The sequence below is a fragment of the Cervus elaphus genome, chromosome 30 (assembly GCF_910594005.1).
Source record: "Cervus elaphus chromosome 30, mCerEla1.1, whole genome shotgun sequence".
NCBI classification, from domain to species: Eukaryota; Metazoa; Chordata; class Mammalia; order Artiodactyla; family Cervidae; genus Cervus; species Cervus elaphus.
Genome location: NC_057844.1, coordinates 3,486,592 through 3,508,110, shown reverse-complemented (window position 1 = coordinate 3,508,110; position 21,519 = coordinate 3,486,592). Strand labels below are relative to the sequence as shown.

The window sequence follows — 21,519 nt, the reverse complement described above, 5'->3', positions numbered from 1 at the left end:
TTTTTAATGGCTGAGTAATATTCCATAGTGTATATGTACCATAGCTCCTTTATCTATTCGTCTGCTGATGGGCATCTAGGTTGCTTTCATGTCCTGGCTATTATAAACAGTGCTGCAATGAACATTGGGGTACACGTGTCTCTTTCAGATCTGGTTTCCTCAGTGTGTATGCCCAGGAGTGGGATTGCTGGGTCATGTGTCTTAATTCTCACAAATTTAGAAAATTTTAAATTGTGAAGCAAAGATGTATACGGAAGACGTATCAGCTAGTATCTCTCAAGGGGCTAGAAAATATTTTACAAAGGGTATTAAAAGAAAAAGAACCAACCTATTCCTTTAACCCACATTTCTATTCCAGAAAGAGCTTAATCTTGTAATGTGATTCTCTTTTTAGCTTCTAAAATTCACTGGAATCTAGTTTCAGGCTTAAAATGTATTTTAGCCACCCATGTACCTTTTAGGTGGTAGTCCTCCAGTTTCCACTATGTAAAGGAAGAAAAAGAAACACTGGCAAATTACCAAGGTAACTTTTCAGAGAAACGGACTTAATATTAGATAGTCATTCAGAACACACCAGTGATAACACTGGGTCAAAGCAGTATCTTTCAGTAGTGCATAGGCTTCAGTTCCAGTCAAATTTAAAGAAAATAGTTCCCTTCAAATATATGACGAAATAGACCTGGGCGTGGGTTGTAGACATTTTGCTTGATGACAAATGCAGTATGAGCAAGCAGTAATCAAGTAGCCGCAAAAAACATTGAAGCAGGGTCAGATTGCACTAATGATTTTTTGGAGTTAGCTCTTCATGGGAAATAGTATTATGTTCCAAGCAGACCTTACTTGCAATATTATTCTGAATACTAAGTTATATAGAATAGTAAATATTAAAATGTATAAAGATGATCAAGATGATGGGAAATTCAGGAAATAATGGCATTTGACAAATAATTCCAAGAACTTAGTCTTTTGATTTTAGAAAATAGAAAGGTATAGTACTTGTTTTAAAATAATTTTAAATCTTTCATGCAGCAAAGGAAATAGACTTAACTAGAAAGCCCAGGTAGTTTATACTTTCTAGAGAAGGAAACAGGCTGTTTGAGAATGCCTGAGCATCCTTCACCAGCTGTTTGAAGGAGACAGGACCATCTCACCATCTGCGTGTGATATGAGGGGATGAATTTTGTACCTCAAAGATGAGCTCATTGACTCCTGGGGCACCTCACATTGCTAAAGCTATGGCTTTTATTAACTAGCCTGATAACTGGTAAGGACTCTTAAGCATCTGTTATCTTTATGCTCACTGAAAAAAAGTAATTTTAGTTCGTTATGTAAATATTGTTAATATGGGTTGCTGGGTATGTATGGATTTAAATGTAAACATGATGTTTGTTACTTTGTAATCTTACAGATAACTGGTGTAAGTTTCAAATTTTTTATTCTTTTCCTATCAATCTTACATTCCGTAACTTTCACTTAGAGGGTGAAAGCACTGGCAAATGATTTTATTTTTATACTGTTTGGTATTGCAACTTTTTTCCACACATAAAGCATGTCAAATCATCTTCCTTTCCTACTCCAACACAATATTTTTTAATGGCAAAGATCTGGCCTGTATTTTATCAATTTGACATGGAGATTTTTTTCCCCTATTTCTGTTTCTTTAGTCTGTATTACAGGTCATTGAAGCACACCATAACTTTTTGTCTTGAGTAGTCAGTTACCTAGAAGGTACTGGGCTGACTGCTGTGGGATAAAAGGGAGTCTGGCATTATGATGTAGTAATTACAGGCTTCTCTGCTAGTTCAGATGATAAAGGATATGCCTGCAATCCAGGAGACCCAGATTTGATCCCTCGATTGGGGTGATCCCCTGGAGAAGGGCATGGCAATCCACTCCAGTATTTTTGCCTGGAGAACTCCATGGACAGAGGAGCCTGGGAGGCTACAGTCCATGGGCTCACAAAGAGTTGGACATGACTGAGCGACTGACACTATCAATTAATTACTGTAGAAAAAGAATCAGTTAATCCATTCTTAAAGTATGTTATATTAGCTGCCACTTTAAGATGTAAAAATGATAAATTCTGAGGGACTGAAATGATTAACCATTTGTGATTAGTGCTCATAAGTTTTAACTATAAAATATTCTAAAACATATTTGCTCAATTAGCATATTTGGAAAAGGACTTACTTTTGCAAGAATAATTTATAGGCATTGTCTTGAAAACATATCACCAGAAATAGGCATTTTTCATTATTAATCATCATTGCTATACTTCTACTTTTTAAATAGTGTTCTAACTGGTTTCTTTTTATGGCATTTGATAAAATTTTAAGGATATGGTATTGATATTTAAGGCAAGATGTTCAAAGAAGTTAATCATGTTAGTTTATTTCTAGCTTTTTTTAAAGCACTCATATTTTATGTGAATAGTGTCTTTAACTTTTAATTGATCATTTTTAGCAATGTGTCTTTGCTAATTTCCTCCTTCTCTTTGTTCTGTTTGCCCTTTTAATCTATAATTAAGAAAGAAAAAGACCTCTTCCTAAAAGAAAAAACACAGTTAACAATGGAATGATTTATACTGTGAAAACACTACTATAGATATTTTGTAAATCTCTGAAGAAATGAAACGCAGGCAGGTGACAGGAGTCTCCCTGCATTGGCACTTTCATTTTCTACAATGACTTCACTTCCCTTATCTGACCAAAGCAATTTTAGAAATACTTTTACAAAAATCTTTCTGATTTTTAGCAAAATCTGTGTCTTGATTGTTTAATTGAAGTGGGCATGTATATATAATTGTCAATGAATTACTTAATTCCAAATAATAGATAACATAGATGGTTTACTTGCTAAACTCTTTATAGGTATTATATCATGTAATTCTCCTTGTAAACCTGTAAGTTGATTACTGTTGTCTGTGTGGGAAAACTGAGATATAGAGAAATAGAGTAATATAGGTGCTGGAGTCTAAACTCAGATCTGACCTAAAAGCCTGAGGTCTTAAATACCAAAGCCAAAGTTAAAGTATCTCTTAAGGAAATCTGGATAGATGGGCATCTTTTGAAGCAGAAATAGGCTTCCTACCCTGACTTCTGGACAAGCTTTTGGAGTCTATTTAACCTTTAGCTTTAGAAGAGGAAATGCATTGGAGAGAGGTATACTGCTGCTGCTGCTGCTAAGTCGCTTCAGTCATGTCTGACTCTATGCGACCCCATAGATGGCAGCCCACCAGGCTCCCCCATCCCTGGGATTCTCCAGGCAAGAACACTGGAGTAGGTTGCCATTTCCTTCTCCAATGCATGAAAGTGAAAAGTGAAAGTGAAGTTGCTCAGTTGTGTCTGACTCTTAGCGACCCCATGGACTGCAGCCCACCAGGCTTCTCTGGGATTTTCCAGGCAAGAGTACTGGAGTGGGGTGCCATTGCCTTCTCCGGAGAGAGGTATACATTTATACCAATTATATATTCATTCTTTGGATTTCACTATAGCATTTTAACAAAAATGCTGGCCATTAAGTGATGTTTATACTAGCCTAAGGGCAGAAGCCATCTATTTATTTTAAATTAATCTTAAGCTAGCTATTAGGAAAAAATAAGCAAAACTATATGAAGCAGTGTAAAACAAACACTATGTGATGCCGTGGCAAGAGCTTTGCAGCAGACAGCCCAGGGATCTTACTGAAGCATGGCCACTTACGTGACTTTGGGTAAGTTACTTCTAAGCCTTAGTGTTTTCATCTGTAGAGAGATTGTTGTTGTTCAGTTGCTAAGTCGTGTCTGACTCTTTGTGACCCCATGGACTGCAGCATGCCAGGCTTCCATGTCCTTCACCATCTCCTGGCGTTTGCTCAAACTCATGTCCATTGAATTGTTGATGCCATCCAACCACCTTGTCCTCTGTCGTCCCCTTCTTCTCCCGCCTTCAATCTTTCCCAGCACCAGGGTCTTTTCCAATGAGTTAGCTCTTTGCATCAGGTGGCCAAAGTATTGGAGCTTCAGATGGGATTAAGTATTTCAAAGCATTGTTGCAAGGATAAAATGAGATAAAATGCCAGGCATATAGTAGAACAATCATTCATTCCCCTTTTTCTATTCCAAGTTTTAAATAAAATTGGATGTATTTTTGAATGGAAGAGTATCTATATTTCTGTATCGAACTTGAAGTTTGCTAAGGGGTAACATGTTTCCTCCTCTCTTTTTGGTACTATATTCTCCTAGTTGAAATATGGATGCAGCCTTCTGATATTGAGTTGCATTTTCTTGAGTGTGTAAGCAGCCAGAAATAGCTTGTCTACTTTGTATTAAAAGGTAGAAGATCTTAATGATGTTAGAAGAAAAACAATAGTGATTAGTATTATACTTGCTTTGCATGCATGTATGCACAATCATGTCCAACTCTTTGCGACCTCACGGACTGTAGCCCGCCAGGCTCCTCTGTCCATAGAATGCGCTAGGCAAAAATATTGGAGTGGGTTGCCGTTTTCTCCTCCAGAGGATCTTTCTATTATCATTTAAACATCCAGTTTTCTTCCATGTTGAAATTTAATTGCCTTATTTAGGTAGTACTTTAGTTGGCAGAATATAGAATAAAACCCTTAAGCTAAATAATCAGATGATTTCCTGATATCTAATAGAATCATCAATAGTTCTTATATAATTCTTATGTATCTTTAGAGAATATACTCGTTTCTAAAAAGAGAATGTCAGAACACAGTGAAATGTCTTGGCGTTATCCTGAAATTCTACATGATATAGGAATGAAAACATTATATTATGTCAGCCATGTATCTAAGACCAGTTGGTTAGTTAACTAGGCTTTGAATCAGATTTTGGGTTTTGTTTGAATGAGTGTGCTTTTTTTTCCTGCCATGAAATGTTTGGTTAAAATAAATTATTACTGGACATGGTATGTTAAAGAGGTGATCTTAGAACTGCTCTGAGGGAAAAAGAGATTTATGATTCTGCATTATACTTTATTCTAAAATGTTTTCTTATTTCACTCAAAGCTTCAAAAACAAATAAATTAGTTTATTATAAAATTTGCTTATTTTGCTTTTATATAATGAAGACTGAGATTGTTTTTTTCCATTTAGGTATAGAAGGTGAGTTTGTATTGTCAAATGAGAAATTTGATTCATGGACATTTAGATTTTCTCTGTGATAACATCCTAAGGACTCTGAAGTGAGTCGGAGACTGATGTTCCCCTTCCTTTTCTTTCACTAGCTCATTTTCTTATACTAATCAAGTTGTTCAACCTAGTGTACAACAGAAGGTGAAGTTGGGTTTTTAGTTTTTGTGCTTTAGTTTTACAGAACTTGAAAGGACTAAAGAAGAGAAAGCCAGGGAGATACTGCTTGCATACATGTTTTAAAAGACCTACTGTAACCTGATCCATCAATCTTTTTGGAATTCATATGAAATTTCACTTGAAAGTAGAGTGCCCTATTTACCCCAGAAATGATGATGGCAAAAAATGGCAGTTTTTAAAATTTAAATCTGCTCAACTAGATTATCCCTAAATCCTCTTCCAATTCTGACATTGGCTGTCTGTGTTTCTTGCCCTCATTGCAGGACTATAAATCAGAAGACCCACATTTTAACTCAGGTTATCTAATCAGGTTATGCTAATTATTTGAGCAAATAATAGCTCCTTAGTTATTTGGACTAACTGTCCTTTACATAAACTCTCTGTTTTGTAGTCTGTGGTTCCAGACTACTACAGACCCAGTTTATTTTGTGCTGGAGTTATAAATATTGAATTGGAATATATTTTTTAAACAAGAATAATTGGTAAATAAGGGTCATTGTAAATGATGATATAAGGCTTCTGTAGGCACAACTGTTATCCATAATCTTTAGTCACTATTCAATTTTAAGTTACTCTAATAGAATATTAGTATAATTGATCTAAAATAGATTACTTAAAATAGTTTAAGTTCTACTTTTGGAATCCATTACGTGATTTTTTTGTTTTTGTTTTTGAATGGGGCAGAAGTACTTTATTTAAATACTAGGACTAAAAAGTAAAATCAAAGGTCAAAATTTTCCAGTGGAAACCAAGAAGAAATGTTATGAATACCCAAGGTATAGTCAAAATTAAACACAACCTTGAGCCAATTCAGAAAGCTCAGTAATCTTCAAAGTGATTTTCATACATTAATTAATCCTCATGGCATCCCAAGGATGAAAGAAATTTAATTCTCATATTCTAGTTACTGATAACCACAGGAAGAGTCTGAATGGATTTAGATGAGCTGTTTTAATAAGGCAGGTCAACAAATATTTCATCAAATATTAAGGATCTACCACATCAGCTATGTATGAGTCACAAAGTATCCCACTGAGGCGGCCTACTTTAAAGCTTTTTTTTTTTTTTTAAATTTTAAAGACTTTATTTTTTAGAGGAGTTTTAGACTCCCAACACAACTGTGAGAAGGTACAGGATTTGCCATATATTTTTCATCTCCACACATGCTTTGCCTTTCCCAGTTATCAACATCCCCCACTAGAGGAGTACATTTGGTACAACTGATAGACCTACATTGACTCAATAGTTTCCAGAGTCTTTAGTTTACCTTGGGATTCATTCATGGTGTACACTGTATGGGTTTGCACAAATGTATAGTGACTTGTATCTACCATCACATTATCATAAAGAATAGTTTCACTGCCCAGAAAATCTGTGCTGTGTGTATTCATCCCTCCATCCCCACAACCCTTGGCAACCAGTGATCTTTTTACTGTCTCTTTTAATTTTGCCTTTATTACGTGATGTTTTGGGAAAGCAGGTTTGTCTTTAAAATTACTGTTTGATTAGGTTTTTTATTGAAATTAGTTTCTAAAAACTAACTACATAAGCTAACTAGACAGGTAAAGGTAGTCTAGAAATTCATAAAGTAGTTCATATGTGAATCACTCAAGGAGACATGTACTTATTAATATTTCAGTTCGAAAGACAAAACCAAATGTCTATATATTTTTAAAATAAATTTCTTATTAAAGAAAAAAATATTTCAGTGTTCAAGATGCTCAGAGTCCAGGGATTATTTTTGAGGCTACCTGGTATATATTTCATAAGCTGACTTGTGTTTTTGTGAATGCTGTACAAATTGTTAAAATGAACAGACTAGAAAATTTTTTATTAAATTACACACAAAATAGCTATTAGAGGTGACTATTAGTTAAGTTTTTTTTTGTGAAGAGAATTGCTATCCCTGTTCCTTACCCCCACCATTAATCAAGAATCATTTTCTCATAATAAAGTCATGGCTGTGTGAAAATGCTGAATAAATGGTAATCTAAGATAAGGCAATTCAGTAAGTTAATATGAACATGTTGCTGAAGCAAAAGAAAACAAAGTATTGTCAGCAAATAGAGCTCTCATCACAGAAGTTCCATAAGGGCAGCTTTTAGGCATTAGAGACAGAGGCAGAAGAAATATCAAAAAGAAAAAGGGAAAGGGTGGCAAACCCAAACTTCCTGAGTTTCATAGTTATTTTCCAGGCTACCCTGGCACTTAGGAGTAGGAAGTTTCCTCCTTCTTTGCCTAGCCCAGGGTTTCTCAACTGTTGATGTTAGGACTGGTGGATTCTTTGTTGCATGGGCTGTCCCATGCATTACAGGGTATTTAGAATAGCCTCTACCTATTAGACCTAGTAACAGCTCCCCCAGCCCTACCCTTTCAGCTTGTAACAACCAAAAATGCCTCTAGAGCCTCTAACTGCCATTAGCGCCCCTCAGGTACAGCAACCAAAAGTGTTTCTAGACATTGGCTTCCCACCCCCACTCCCCTGGTGGAGTAGGGTAATCACTGCCAGTCGAGATCTGAGAGTTCAGGACCACCACCTTCTGGAGAATACTGGTTTATATGCTTAGCTGCACAGACCTTAATTTGTGGCACAGAGAACCTGACCTGTATTTACTTGTGTTTCACATCGCCTACTGAAGTATGTTCCAGGTTCCAAGTAACTGATTTATAACGAACTTTTCTAACCCAGCTCATTTATAAACGAGGAAATAATGTATTTGCCTATATTCTCACTTGAGATGTAGTTTGTGCTAGTAAAAGACTAAAAATGATACACAGGAAGGATGTAGTTGTGACCCATCAAGCATGTTTTATAGGTGAAGTTGTGTATCTCATTTTTGCATTGGTGCTCTGACTCTTTTTTTCCTTTCAGAATATCAGTTCATTCATGTTGGTGTCACAATGACTATTGCATTATGTATCTTTTCATTAAAAGGAGTAATCTTTAGCAGTTTAAATATTGGCATAAGAAGAGGGTACATTTTGAATATTAAATATTTTAAGACCAGGTAAATCTGATAGCATGGCTCAGGTGAGCAAAAATGTGAGCCCCAATAAAATGGCTCTAAATCTCAAAAGCTTCAGTGAGGATGACAATTTTTATGAAAATTGTCGCCAGTCTTTTAAAGACCTTGTCTGAGTCAGAAATAAAATGGTCCTGCTCTGGGCTCTTCCTCTAGTGAGCTCTGTGACTTGGCAGAATCACCTCTCTGAGTTTTGAGATTTTCATGTCTGTCAAGTCTAGGGGGACAGACCAGATAGCTTTCCAAGAATGTACCAGCTCAAAACAGTGTCAGATTTTTTTTTCAAATATTCATGAACTATGAAATTAAATTTTTTTTTTTAGTTTTAAAGCTGTACAGACTAGTGAAACTAAAATAAAAGAAGATAAAGTTATAAATTTCATCCAAAGAAACTGATCTATTAAATTTATCTGTGTGTTATATGGAAACAATTGCTCATTAAGTGCTAAAAATTACTAGCTCTAGACTATATGAAGTGATTTTTGTGGGTAACCAGGTTTTCCCCAACTGCTCTGTGGGAGGAATATTTAAAAGTTATAAAAGCAAGATTGTGCCTTTGATGAAAACTGAGAACCAAGCTATCAGAATCTAGTTTATTTTTTGCTTCCTTTTTATATAAAATGATTGTGAAGACATCAAATAATATGAAAGAAATCCCATGGTTGGCCATCTCTATAAAATCATTTAATTGACTCTGGCTAGTATAGTCTGAGAATCTTTTAAACAATAGAGACAGTTTTTCAAATAGCAGCGCCATATTTATTACATAAATCTGGCTCACTCTGCAAATGTAGTGTCCTACCTTTAGCACTGTATTTTACTGATAAACTATATACATTTTTAGACCTAACCAGTTCTACAGTTCTGGATGTGGAGAATAATAATATTCCATTCTAATTCCTGAAACAATTACTTTACCTTCTACAGCAGCAAATATATTTTCATCCTTCTCAGTTAGTATGCAGAGCTTCACATGTCATATGTCATAAAAATAAATAGTTTCTTTTCAAATTTAGCTATAATATTTGAAAATAATCATTCAGAGCAGTGACCATATTAATAAAAAATAATTCTCCCATGAACACTTTAATTTTCCTAACTGTATTTTAATTGCTTTACTAAATTATAAATGTTTATCTAATGCTTCTAGCCATTTTGAGGTTGATTATTAATGAAAGGGGCATAGAGGATGGAAAACTAATCTGGAAGTTTGTCTGTAAAATGTTGTTATTGAGTTAGTTATGCCAGATATATTGTCAGATTTATTTATTCTCTTATTTAGATGATGATAGCGCCTTAAGGGTGATCATTAATTTTTGGCTCTTGGTTTATTTCTTTTACGTGCAGACCAAGACTTAAAGTAGCCGTGTCTGAATCAAAACTCAGATTTACCTTTGAAATATTAGGGCAAAATTACAAAGCTTTCCAGGACTTCAGTGTCCTATATATAAAATGGAAAAATGGTTCTTAAGAATACTGTGGAGAATGCCTATTAATGAGGGATTTGTTCATGCCAAATATTAAATATCATTTATAAATAATAGGATTTGGTCAAATTATCTTAGCATCTTCCTACTTGCATCAAGTAAAATTACAATAGTTTGATCTGTAAAAATTAAAGAATAGAACTCAGTCTTTCATGTAACTCCATTTGGTTTTAGCGTCAAAGGCAAGTTATCCTTGGGGATGGACGATTCAGTGATAAAGTAAGGAGGAGGAGGAAGTAATAGCATAAATTTCCTAAATCATGCAAATTATTGTGCTCAGATAATTCAGAGAGCCATTTTTTCTGTCTCTCTCCAAAAGGAACATACTTTATAGTTGCATTAATTTAAAACACTAAAATAACAGGGTGGCAGCACTCAGTAAGAAACCAGTGTGACTTTTGGCTACATTTCTGTCGCTGCTAAGTCCTTTTCAAATATTGTAATTAACTTTACTGCTTCTGCTGTTTATTTTGCCTATCTTTATTTATCCATGCTATTCCTTGAGCTGCTAGTTCTCTACCCTTAGTAAGAAAGAAGAGGAGAAGAAAACAGTTTGTGTCTTATTGTGGTGATTGCTATGTCTCACATGACGCTTTCTTTCTACATAAATTATATTTCTCTCTTCATTCCAATCCATTATTTTTTCCTGTCTCTAGATATAAGGTTCTTAATGATGTTGAACCTTTCATCAGATGAAGACTAACAGCTGGTGAATGTTCTCTGGCTCCTCAATCCCTTTTCCATATCTTGCCAAAATCCCCTTCCATGATAAATGCCCAGAAGCCCAAATATTCAATTAAAATTGTGTTATAATGTTGCTTTTCTGTGTTTTCACCACATCATGTCAAGTCATTTGAGGAGATAACCATAATATTATGTGGAAATAGTTTCCTTTTCTAGATTAAATTTGATTCTGATGTTACCACTATAAATTTCATTCTTCTATTAACAACAACCAAAAGTTTTTACAGTGTCCTTGCCTTCTTTTTCCTCTTTCCCCTGCCGCCCTTTATTATAAAAGTTGACAAATGTAAATCCCAGGGCAGCTTAATAGGGTATAGCAAAATGGAGACCGTAAAATGTATTTAATGTAGGAAACATGGAACTGTTTTGAACATGTTAAATCACTACTCTTTGCAAACAGGAGGAAGAAGGCACCTATGACCAGACTCTTGAGTTCCGTAGAGGAGGTGACGGCCAGCCAAGACGATCCACTCGACCAACTCAGCAGTTCTACCAGCCTCCCCGAGCTCGGAACTAATGCGACAAGGTACACTTGACGTTGTGAGAAGCTTTCCACTTACAGAAAGATGCTATTTGTGTTAAATATATAAGCACAGTTATTAATATTTCATGATAACATACTGTCATGCTTCATTTTATTGTGCTTCTCCTGATTACACTTCACAGATATTTGCATTTTTTACAAATTGGAAGTTTCTGGCAACACAGTGTCAGGGAAGTCTACCAGTGCCATTTTTTCTAACAGCATTTGCTCCCTTTCTTTCTGTCTTTGTGTCACATTTTGATAATCCTTACAATATTTCAAACTTCATCATTGTTATATTTGTTATGGTGATCTGTGATCAGTCATCTTTGATGTTAGTATTGCAAAATGAGTATGATTCACTGAAGGTTCAGATGATGGTTAATAGTTTTTAACAATAAAGTATTTTTAATTAAGGTATGTACATTGGTTCTTAGACATAATGCTATTGCACACTCAGTAGACAGCAGTTTAGTGTGAATAAAACTTTTATATGCACTGGGAAACCAAAAACTTAGTGTGACTTGCTTTGGTACAATATTCACTTTATTGTGGTAGTCTGGAACCAAACCCTCAATATCTTGAGGTTTGTCTGTAATAGAAGAAAACTGATATTTTAAAACTACTTTCAGTTATAAAGTATTTAAGATAATACCACAGTTACAAACTACTTTTCCTCCAGACCTTTCCCCACAAACGCTATCCTTAATCCCCTTTTTTCTCTATACCTACTCTTTTCTATTGAAGGTGATGACAATCAGTGAAATGACTATAGGTTTGAAAGCAGGAAAAAGATAAAAGAAAACAAAGAACCAGATAATTATCAACCTAGATAACTGAGTTTATTTTTTGTTGTTTAATTAATTTCCATCCTTTTTAAGAAAGAGAAGGTGTTTCATATATATCTTTAGGAATTCAGTGAAGACAACCTTACTGCTTATTGAGATGTAATTTAGGAGCCTTATGCTATCGATCCAGATTCTTTCATCCTAGAGTTTCAGAAAGAAGGTTACTATCTGAAAATCATCTTCAGTAAGAAGGAAGATATAACAAAGAAGTCAGCAAATTATGGGACCAATCTAAGGCATTTCATTTTGATGAACAGAGACCTTGTTTCTTAGTATGTTCTTAGAAAGAATACTTTTGTCATCTTTGATAACATTTCTATTTTTTCCTCATGCCAGGACTTTTGAATATTTCTTTTAATACTTAGAGTTTTCACATTACAGCTTTTGCTATATATCAAATACCCTCTTTTAGACTTTATATCTTTTTTCTTAGTCTCTTCTCAGTAGCAAGACTACTGAGAATTTTTAAGAAATTGTTCCCAATGCCTTCTTTCAGCTGTTCATTCTGACAAAGCTGTTATCCACCTTGTGTGTGTCCCCTACTCAGTGACTCTCTCAGTTCCTCACAGCAGCCAAGACTGTTTAGCACTGGAAATGCAGCTAGCCTGAATTGAGATGTGCTGTAAATAAAGAATGGATACCATATTTCAAAGACTTAGTTTGAAAAAAACTCAGTAACTTGTATTGATTATATGTCAGAATGATAATATTTTAATAGATTAGGCTAAATAAAAAGTTACTACAATCAATTTCACCTGTTTAATTTTACTTTTTAATGTGGCTACTAGAAAATTAAAAATCACATATGTCTCACATTATATTTCTGGACACCATTGTTCCAGGATCTTTTGCAGCTTCCCAAAGCTCTTTCTTTGGTTCAAAATTAGTTGTGTCATCCTAAGTGAAGAAATGTTTTCTTATACTTTCTAACCCTTTCCTCCTTATGTAATAGTTTGCCTGGAGCAGAAGCCTAATGCTGTTTAACTTCTGATTTACCCCAGTGAGCCAGGATAGGACCTTTTCCCTTTTATTATTGGTTTTTCTTTGCACTTATTAAAAGACTGTCAAGTAGACAGACGTGTCCATGGTATCACAGAAGAGCTGCTTCTTGACTTTGGGCATTTTTCTGTAGCGTGTGAGAACTGACCAAAGCAGAATCAAAGTATACGTAAGGACTTCAGCAACTTTACATTGTGCACAGTCAAGCATCCACTTTTAAAATAAGCTCAATGTGCTTATAATTAAATCTTATTTAAGGTAAATGAAAACTGAGACTTCCCTGTTGGCTTTCCAGTGTCTTCTGAACTGTTTAAAACAGGTTTTAAAATGCGGCCAAAGGTTTTCAACACCCTCCCCCCAATTGCTGTAGGACAGGAGATGCAGGACTCCAGGACACTTCAAGGATGCCTGGGGCTGTTGAAAGCAGGGCGGAGTAGAGAGATGTGAGAGTGAGGAAGGGTGCAGCCAGATGGTAGAACTCTTAAGTCCTCTGGGCCCTTCTTTAGTGTCTTTCATGTTTTCTACATTCAGTTCAGTTCAGTTCAGTTGCTCAATCGTGTCCAAGACTCCAGCCAAGACTCTTTGTGACCCCATGGACTGTAGCACGCCAGCCCTCCCTGTCCATCACCATCTCCCAGAGTTTACTCAAACTCATGTCCACTGAGTCAGTAATGCCATCCAACCATCTCATCCTCTGTCATCCCCTTCTCCGCCTGCCTTCAATCTTTCCTAGCATCAGGATCTTTTCCAATGAGTCACCTCTTCCCATCAGGTGGCCAGATTACTGGAGTTTCAGCTTTAGCATCAGTCCTTCCAGTGAATATTCAGGACTGATCTCCCTTAGGATGGACTGGTTGGATCTCCTTGCAGTCCAAGAGACTCTCAAGAGTCTTCTCCAACACCACAGTTCAAAAGCATCAATTCTTCAGCTCTCAGCTTTCTTTATAGTCCAACTCTCACATCCATACATGACCACTGGAAAAACCATAGCTTTGACTCGATGGACCTTTATTGGCAAAATAACGTCTCTACTTTTTAATATGCTAAGTTGGTCATAACTTTTCTTCCAAGGAGCAAGCGTCTTTTAATTTCATGGCTGCAGTCATCATCTGCAGTGATTTTGGAGCCCCCCAAAATAAAGTATGTCACTGTTTCCACTGTTTCCCCATCTATTATCTATGAAGTGATGGGACCAGATGCCATGACCTTAGTTTTCTAAATGTTGAGTTTTAAGCCAACTTTTTTACTTTCCTCTTTCACTTTCATCAAGAGGCTCTTTAGTTCCTCTTCACTTTCTGCCATAAGGGTGGTGTCATCTGCATATCTGAGGTTATTGATATTTCTCCCTGCAGTCTTGATTCCAGCTTGTGCTTCCTCCAGCCCAGCATTTCTCATGATGTACTCTGCATATAAGTGAAATAAGCAGGGTGACAATATACAGCCTTGACGTACTCCTTTTCCTATTTGGAACCAGTCATTGTTCCATGTCCAGTTCTAACTGTTGCTTCCTGACCTGCATACAGATTTCTCAAGAGGCAGGTCAGGTGGTCTGGTATTCCCATCTCTTTAAGAATTTTCCAGAGTTTGTTGTGGTCCACACAGTGAAAGGCTTTCACATAGTCAATAAAGCAGAAGTAGATGTTTTTCTGGAACTCTCTTGCTTTTTTGATGATCCTATGAATGTTGGCAATTTGATCTCTGGTTCCTCTGCCTTTTCTAAATTCAGCTCGAACATCTGGAAGTTCACAGTTCACATACTGTTGAAGCCTGGTTTGGAGGATTTTAATCATTACTTTATTAGTGTGTGACATGAGTGCAATTGTGTGGTAGTTTGAGCATTCTTTGGCATTGCCTTTCTTTGGGATTGGCATGAAAACTGACCTTTTCCATTACCTTTTCCTAATGTTTTCTACATTAGGGCTCCATCAAAAATTTCCTTTGAAAAAGAGTACACTGCTTAAAAGTAAATTATGAATGGTAGCCCTGTGGTAATCATGGCTTATTTGTATCAGAATATACAATGCAGACTGTTCCTAGTCAACTAAAGCATTACAATCTTAGTGGTTCTTTATGTACCCTGAGTTAAAACTCCAATCTTTCCCAGATGCTTGTTTTGGATTGTACTGTTGACATGGAAAGTCCTCACAGTAAGAAAGTTAATTTTGGCAGAGAACAGTCTCATAATGATATCACTAAAAAAACCTTAGTGCAAAATGTATCCTAAAAATTAATTAATTAAGCAGGACACATGTGATCTTAGTTGAAAAACTTTATTCATTCATTTTTTTTAATTTATTTTTCTTTATTGAAGGATAATTACTTTACAGAATTTTGTTGTTTTCTGTCAAACCTCAGCATGTATTGGCCATAGGTATACATACATCCCCTCCCTTTTGAACCCCCCTCCCATCTCCCTCCCCATCCCACCCCTCTAGGTTGATACAAAGCCCCTGTTTGAGTTCCCTGAGACACACAGCAGATTCCCATTGGCTATATTTACATGTGGTAATGTCAGTTTTCATGTTGCACTTTGTTCAGACATATGTTGTAAAAGATTATGAAGTAGAATTAAGTATACTCTCTTTGAATGGGAAGTTCAGTGACAAGGATTATACTTTTTGCTTTTGTCACACAACTGAATATATTATTTTCTTCTGCAGTGAAAAGATACTTTATTATTTCCTCATTCCTAGTTTCCATTTAACTTAACCATTTAAAAACAAGATATATATTGTATCCAACCATTTGACTGGACTTCCAGCAAATATAAACATGAACTTTTTATCACTTTTTTTTTTTAAGTTCATAGTTGTTTTTCTTTTTATGTTTTGAGAACTTTGCCAAATGATGAATGACATAGTAGCTGCTCAGTAAATGTTTTTTAAGTCAGTATATTTTGATAAAGTTGTTTATGTGTAATTTACATATTCTTCGGTTGTCCTAAGGAGTTTTTTTACAAGTCTTCTACACCAGCCCCCACCCCCAACACATTCACATACTTCCCCAGAGGTGGAAAGGGAGTTGGATTCTGTTTGAGCCTGGTACTGACAATATCAGTGATTAGCAAAAGCACGAGATAACCTGTGAGTTAAGACTCAGTGAGAGGAGGAGGTCTCAAGAGAGCAATATGGGAAATAGGCCTAGGTCTGAGAAAAAGTGATGACAAGTTAGATACAAGCCCTGAGGGAGGAGAGGGCCCAAACCTCTATTATCTGGACTTGTCATTATTACAGACAACTTAGAAGTAAGAGCAGTTATGGATAAGGTGTCCATAGTTCTTTAACCAGTGAGAGGGACTAATCTATGTGCATTTGAAAAGGTTTCTGACATGATTGGTGCTTAGAAATTAGATACCAGTTAGTAGGGGCAGGGCTTATAGATTTTTTTTTTTAAGTAGAGTTGGTTTAGTTTTCTTTTGCAATACTTTGGCCACCTGGTGCAAAGAGCTGACTCATTTGAAAAGACCCTGATGCTGGGAAAGATTGAAGGTGGGAGGAGAAGGGGATGACAGAGGATGAGATGGTTAGATGGCATCACTTACTTGATGGACATGAGTTTGGGTAAACTCTGGGAGTTGGTGATGGACAGGGAGGCCTGGCATGCTGCAGTCCATGGGGTGGCAAAAGAGTTGGACACAACTGAGCAACTGAACTGAACTGATTTAGTTTTATAGATGAATTTTAAAGCTTCACTTTCATGGTGGGGTAGAGACCTCTGAAGATAATCTAAAAGCTGAGGAAGATTTGAAGAAGGGAAGAGGCAGTGGCTACAAGAGAGTGCGTGAACCAAAACAGCGTTGCTGGTGGTGGCAGAAGAGTATCACTTTAGACTCATGGAGAGTTTGACCTTGATGTGTTCAGTGCTATCATGAACTTCTAAATAAGAATGATATGATCAAAATTAAGCTTAAGAAATACTGCTGTTGAATATAGGGTGGATTAAGCGCCAGAAGGGAAAGAATCTAGGAAGCTATTGCATTGGTCTAGCTGAAGAGTGGTTACAGCTTCGAGTTCCACTGTGAAAAGAGAGAAATGGCAGACCTGTGTAGACTTTGTTTGACACATCAGAGGAGGTTCCTTACTGCCATGGAGGTTAAGGCTCAGTATGTAGAGTGGTTTAGTAAATGGTGACTCACTTTTAATTTCACTTCTGGTTCCTTTGATGAAAGAATAGTCTTCATAGTTTTACATATTAACCAAAACCTTGAAACTGATCACTAAGCATAGTTGTTTAGTCGTCCGACTCTTTTGTGACCCCATAGACTGTAGCCCTCGAGGCACCTCTGTCCATGAGATTCTGGAGTTGGTTGCCACTTCCCTCTGCATGGGATCTTCCTGACCCAGGGATTGAACCCATGTCTCCTGCATTGCAGGTGGATTCTTTAGTGCTGAGCCACCAGGGAAGCCCCTTTGAAACCAATAGCTAAGCATGCATTACTATATAAATATCATGACCTTGTTTATTTTCTAAGGTCCAGGTTTTAACACCATTTTTAGCTAGTAAAAGATGTATTTTTAGATGGCTTTCTGTGTGTTTGTTTTTTTTTTTTTTTTTTTGGACAGTCTAGACCAGCATCCTTTTGCAAATTTTTTCAAATCAAGGTCAGGGAAGTGATCACTATAAAGATAGATGTTATAGAACCCCATGAAGCCAGCAGGATAGGCATCATGTGAGGATAATAGTACCCAAATCTCTATTTTCTAATCAGGAGACTGTTTACCTCAGAGGATTTTTGAGCTGTTTGCATGCAGCCATGGGAATGCTTCCTGTCCCGGCCCACCCAGTTTCTTTCATTCATGAGGCTGAAACAGGATTGGAGCAAACAGGGCTTCTCTCACCACCTCACTCAGCCTTTTCTGTTGTCACTACCCAGAGCGTTTCTGCTAGAGTGGTGTCTGATAAGGTGGGGAGCTGACGGGAGGCAACAGGCGTAGGTGAATTACCTGTGAGACTGAACCAGCTCAGAGGGGTTCATAGGGGAAGTGGAGGTGGGCAGGGTGGGGGTAGATGCGATTCAGTGGCAGACTGCATCTTTTTTAGGTCACCCTCTGTTAAACTCTTCTCAGTTAATCCAGATTCCTGAAGCAACGTGCTAGCAATAAAGGAACTAACAGTGACAGAGATGTACTTTAAAAATTTCTAGAAGGAAAAATTATTTTTAAAGACTTTGCTTGTTGTTTACGTACTGATTTATAGATTATGTTTATGTTTATAAATTAGCAGTGTCCAGTTTTCTCTGCTGTGATCTATTGATACTTGTATAAACACTTCACAGTTACAGGTAAGTTTCAGCACTGTATGTATGAGGAAGCCAAGTTGAGGTGCCAATTTCACTCTCTTCTTCTCTTCTTAAATAGAGTCTTTATGAAGAAAGGAGCTGTTGACTGAACCATCCTGGTCAGAACCTGTTGATAGACCTCCTGCTTTCCCTTCGGAGTAAGATGCAGACATGATGGATATTATTATTTGGAGAACTAAAAGGCAGATTTTAGGGGAAAAAAATTCAACCCACATAAAGAATGGGGAAAAAAATACAAAGTTAAATAAAGCAAATAACTTTTACAAGTGGAAGAATTTTTTCTTCTGCCATCAATAAAACCAATGCACTATTAAATACATTGTTTTGCTATATGTTTTATTTGCTGAATGTTATTTTTCTTGTTCATCTGGTATTAACCCCATACTAATTGCCTTGTGTAGAATGGCAATTACAGCATACTGAAGCCCCACTGTAATTACAGAATAAACTGACTGACACAGTTTGCCACATTTCTTAACAAAATAACCTGAAGCCAAATAGCAGTTCTTAGTATGTTAACACTGCTAAATATGACAGCAAAAAAATATGCAAAACTTGGATATGTTGTTTTAGCACTCTATTAATGTAATTCAATCAAAAAACAGACATTCCCTTCCTTATAAAATGTGTAGTGGATCTTTTAAGATGCATCTGGTTGCAGATTACAGAAAACCCAGCTCAAACTGGTTAAACACTAAAGTGCTGGCTTATTTCACTTACCAGAAGCGCATTAAGTTTCCGTTGGTTTAATTCAGTGACTCAGAGTTGTCATGAAAGATCCTGATCCTTATTCTTTTCATCTCATTTCTGCTTTCTGTGACATAAGCTTCATTCTTCAGCTCCGTATGACCCCAGGACGGCTACGACTTCCTGAGCTGTTCAGTGCAGGAATGGGGTCCCTTCCAGAAGTGCACTCAGAAGAGAAAACAAGCTTTCCCTCTTAGGCTGCATTTACCTGTGTTGTGTGACTTTTCAGCCTTTGAACCAGAAACTTCAGCAAGGGTCCGTGGGTGAGTTTAGGCCTGATTCAAGTGGGGGCAATCTGCTTTCCTGAAAGCATATTCAATCTGAGGCAGAGGATATATATGTGAAAGTCAGGGTGCTTGCCAAAATGAAAGTGAGACGGATTGGCAGAAGCAATCAATCTTCATTATAGAGAACCAATATATCTGAGCTATAGATTCTTAATAGGACAAAAATAATAGCCTCATAGTCTCAGTCTTATGAAGTCAGAAGTGAATGGTTAAAAAATAAGGAGAAAGAGGAATGAAGGGAGGGAGGGAGGAAGGGAAGGAGGAAGGAAGGAAGGGGAAAATAGAATTCTCTGGTCAAAATAATTGACAAAATTAGTACTTTGATAGAGAAGGCCTTAGGCATTTTCTCAGGGCCTATTAACTCTAAGTTTTGTTTATTTGTTAGCCCAGTCAATTGTTTGTTTTTATAGTATCTTAATAAGTGAAAGAGTACAGGTGAGAAAAATATGGCTGATAGCATGGGGTTTTTTTTGTTTCTTATTTTTTACCATCGCTATGCTTCATAACAAGAAGTGGAGTGACCCAGGCATTGGTTGCTTTTTTAAGAAAGATCTCCAAGTAATTCTAATGCATATCCTGGGTTGAAAACCAGAGGAAGGGCCATGATAACTTTGACAACTAATAAGTTAGCCAGTAAAGGAAGAGGCAGAAGAACGTAAACTGAGGTCTGAGAGTAGCTTAAAGGACTGGTTCTCTCCACTTTCTTGTTGGTAGATGAGGACAGTAGTCCCTAGGACAGTGATAAGCATAGAGGAGTCTCTAAAGTGGATGGCACTAGTGTTGCCTAGTGATTGTCATGGTAACAATCCCTGAGGATAGTTCTGTGCAATAGTATGAGACACACATGATTTGACCTGAAGACATCAAGGAAAAGTTTAGGTTGGAAGGCAAGTGAGGCCAACCTATCTGCCCGGGTGGCTGCTGGGGCACTGAAGGTGACAGCAAGATGTATTTGACCAAGTAAAAGCTAAGCTCCACCATGAGTTTCTTTACTAAGGGCAGCTGCAGGCCTGGATGTACAATAATAAAATAATTACTAGTTTGGTGAAGTTTTTCTAAGAGCATGGTGGTAAGTATTTTGCATTCATTATCTTTGTCACCTTCACAACTCTAGGACTTTCTTCCCCCTTTTCCCTTCTTACTCTTTGTTTTTGTTTTTGTTTGGTTTTTGTTATGGTTATATTCTGTCAAGTTGATCAGCCCCTTAGGTTTGTTTCACAGTTTGCCATTGCCATGATGTGTGACGTTTGTTTGTGTTGTTTGCTCCCAGTTCTATGGCAGATCCATCCCTTCCTGCTTGTGGCCTCTTCCTCTCCCCACCTCACTCCTTCCTCTCCCTTTTCTCTCTTCCTTTTGTTTCAAACCTTACTTTTCTTTTACTTTTCATATTTATACTCTTAGCTCAAGTTCTTACATTTTTTTTTCCCCTTTCAAAAAGTGGTTCTATTTATCATTCAAAAATTATTCAGTAAATATGTACAGAGTACTAACTGTATTCTAGGTGCTGTGCTGTGAATAAGGCCAGCAGGATCTCGAGTCTCCCCAGGCTGTAGGTGTGGCTCCTTTTATCATTTTGTTTCAGTGTCTAATATATTATCCTCTTCATGTTCCTTTTCTTTATTATCAACTTCATTTCTTAAATGTATTTCATTGACTTTTTCTAGACTTCTAATATCAATTTTTAGTCTTAATATTTTACCTTCAATTCTGCTTTTCAAAATGTTGTTAATGTTAAAAATGTTTTTCACCTCTGAGCCATGGACATGGACATGGACATGAAGAAAGTCCTCAAGATACAGGAAAGCACCTGAAGTTGTCTCCAAACTTTGGCCACTTCTCCAGAGCAGGCCTGACCTGAAGGTCGGTTAGCACTGATAACCACTTTTCCCTACCCTATACCCACTCCACTTATTAAGATACTACAGAAATAACTGTGGCCTAACTGAAGAAAACTAAGAGGTAACAGGCTCCAAGAGAATTCCTAAGACACACTCCTTCAAAGCAAAGTAGTAAATTTTGTCAGTTGTTTTGGCCAAAGGATTCCCCCTTTCCTCCCTCCAACATTTCCTCCCTCCTTCTCGCTTTCTTTTTTTCTCTCTTTCTTTCTTTTCACTTCTAGCTTCACAGGACTAAGATTGAAGACACTGTTTCTGTCATATTAAATGGTTTGTCGTTCACTGGACCATCCAGGTTTAGGCCATGGGCAACCCCTACCCCCCTCCCTGGCATTATGTGATTGTCTACTATTT

At 36.8% G+C, this 21,519-nt stretch overlaps 1 protein-coding gene across 2 annotated transcripts in view; it reads left to right on the top strand.

Moving 5' to 3' along the window:
• Nucleotides 1-18,551, top strand: part of TDRD3 (tudor domain containing 3) — a 204,196-nt gene extending 185,645 nt beyond the window's left edge. For both annotated transcript variants that reach the window (XM_043892527.1, XM_043892526.1), the window contains 2 exons: nt 10,968-11,093; nt 18,295-18,551. In XM_043892527.1, coding sequence (XP_043748462.1) covers nt 10,968-11,084 — 117 coding nt within the window. In that variant the 3' untranslated portion in view covers nt 11,085-11,093; nt 18,295-18,551. The remainder of the gene's footprint in view (nt 1-10,967; nt 11,094-18,294) is intronic.
• The last annotated feature ends 2,968 nt before the right edge of the window (nt 18,552-21,519 follow it).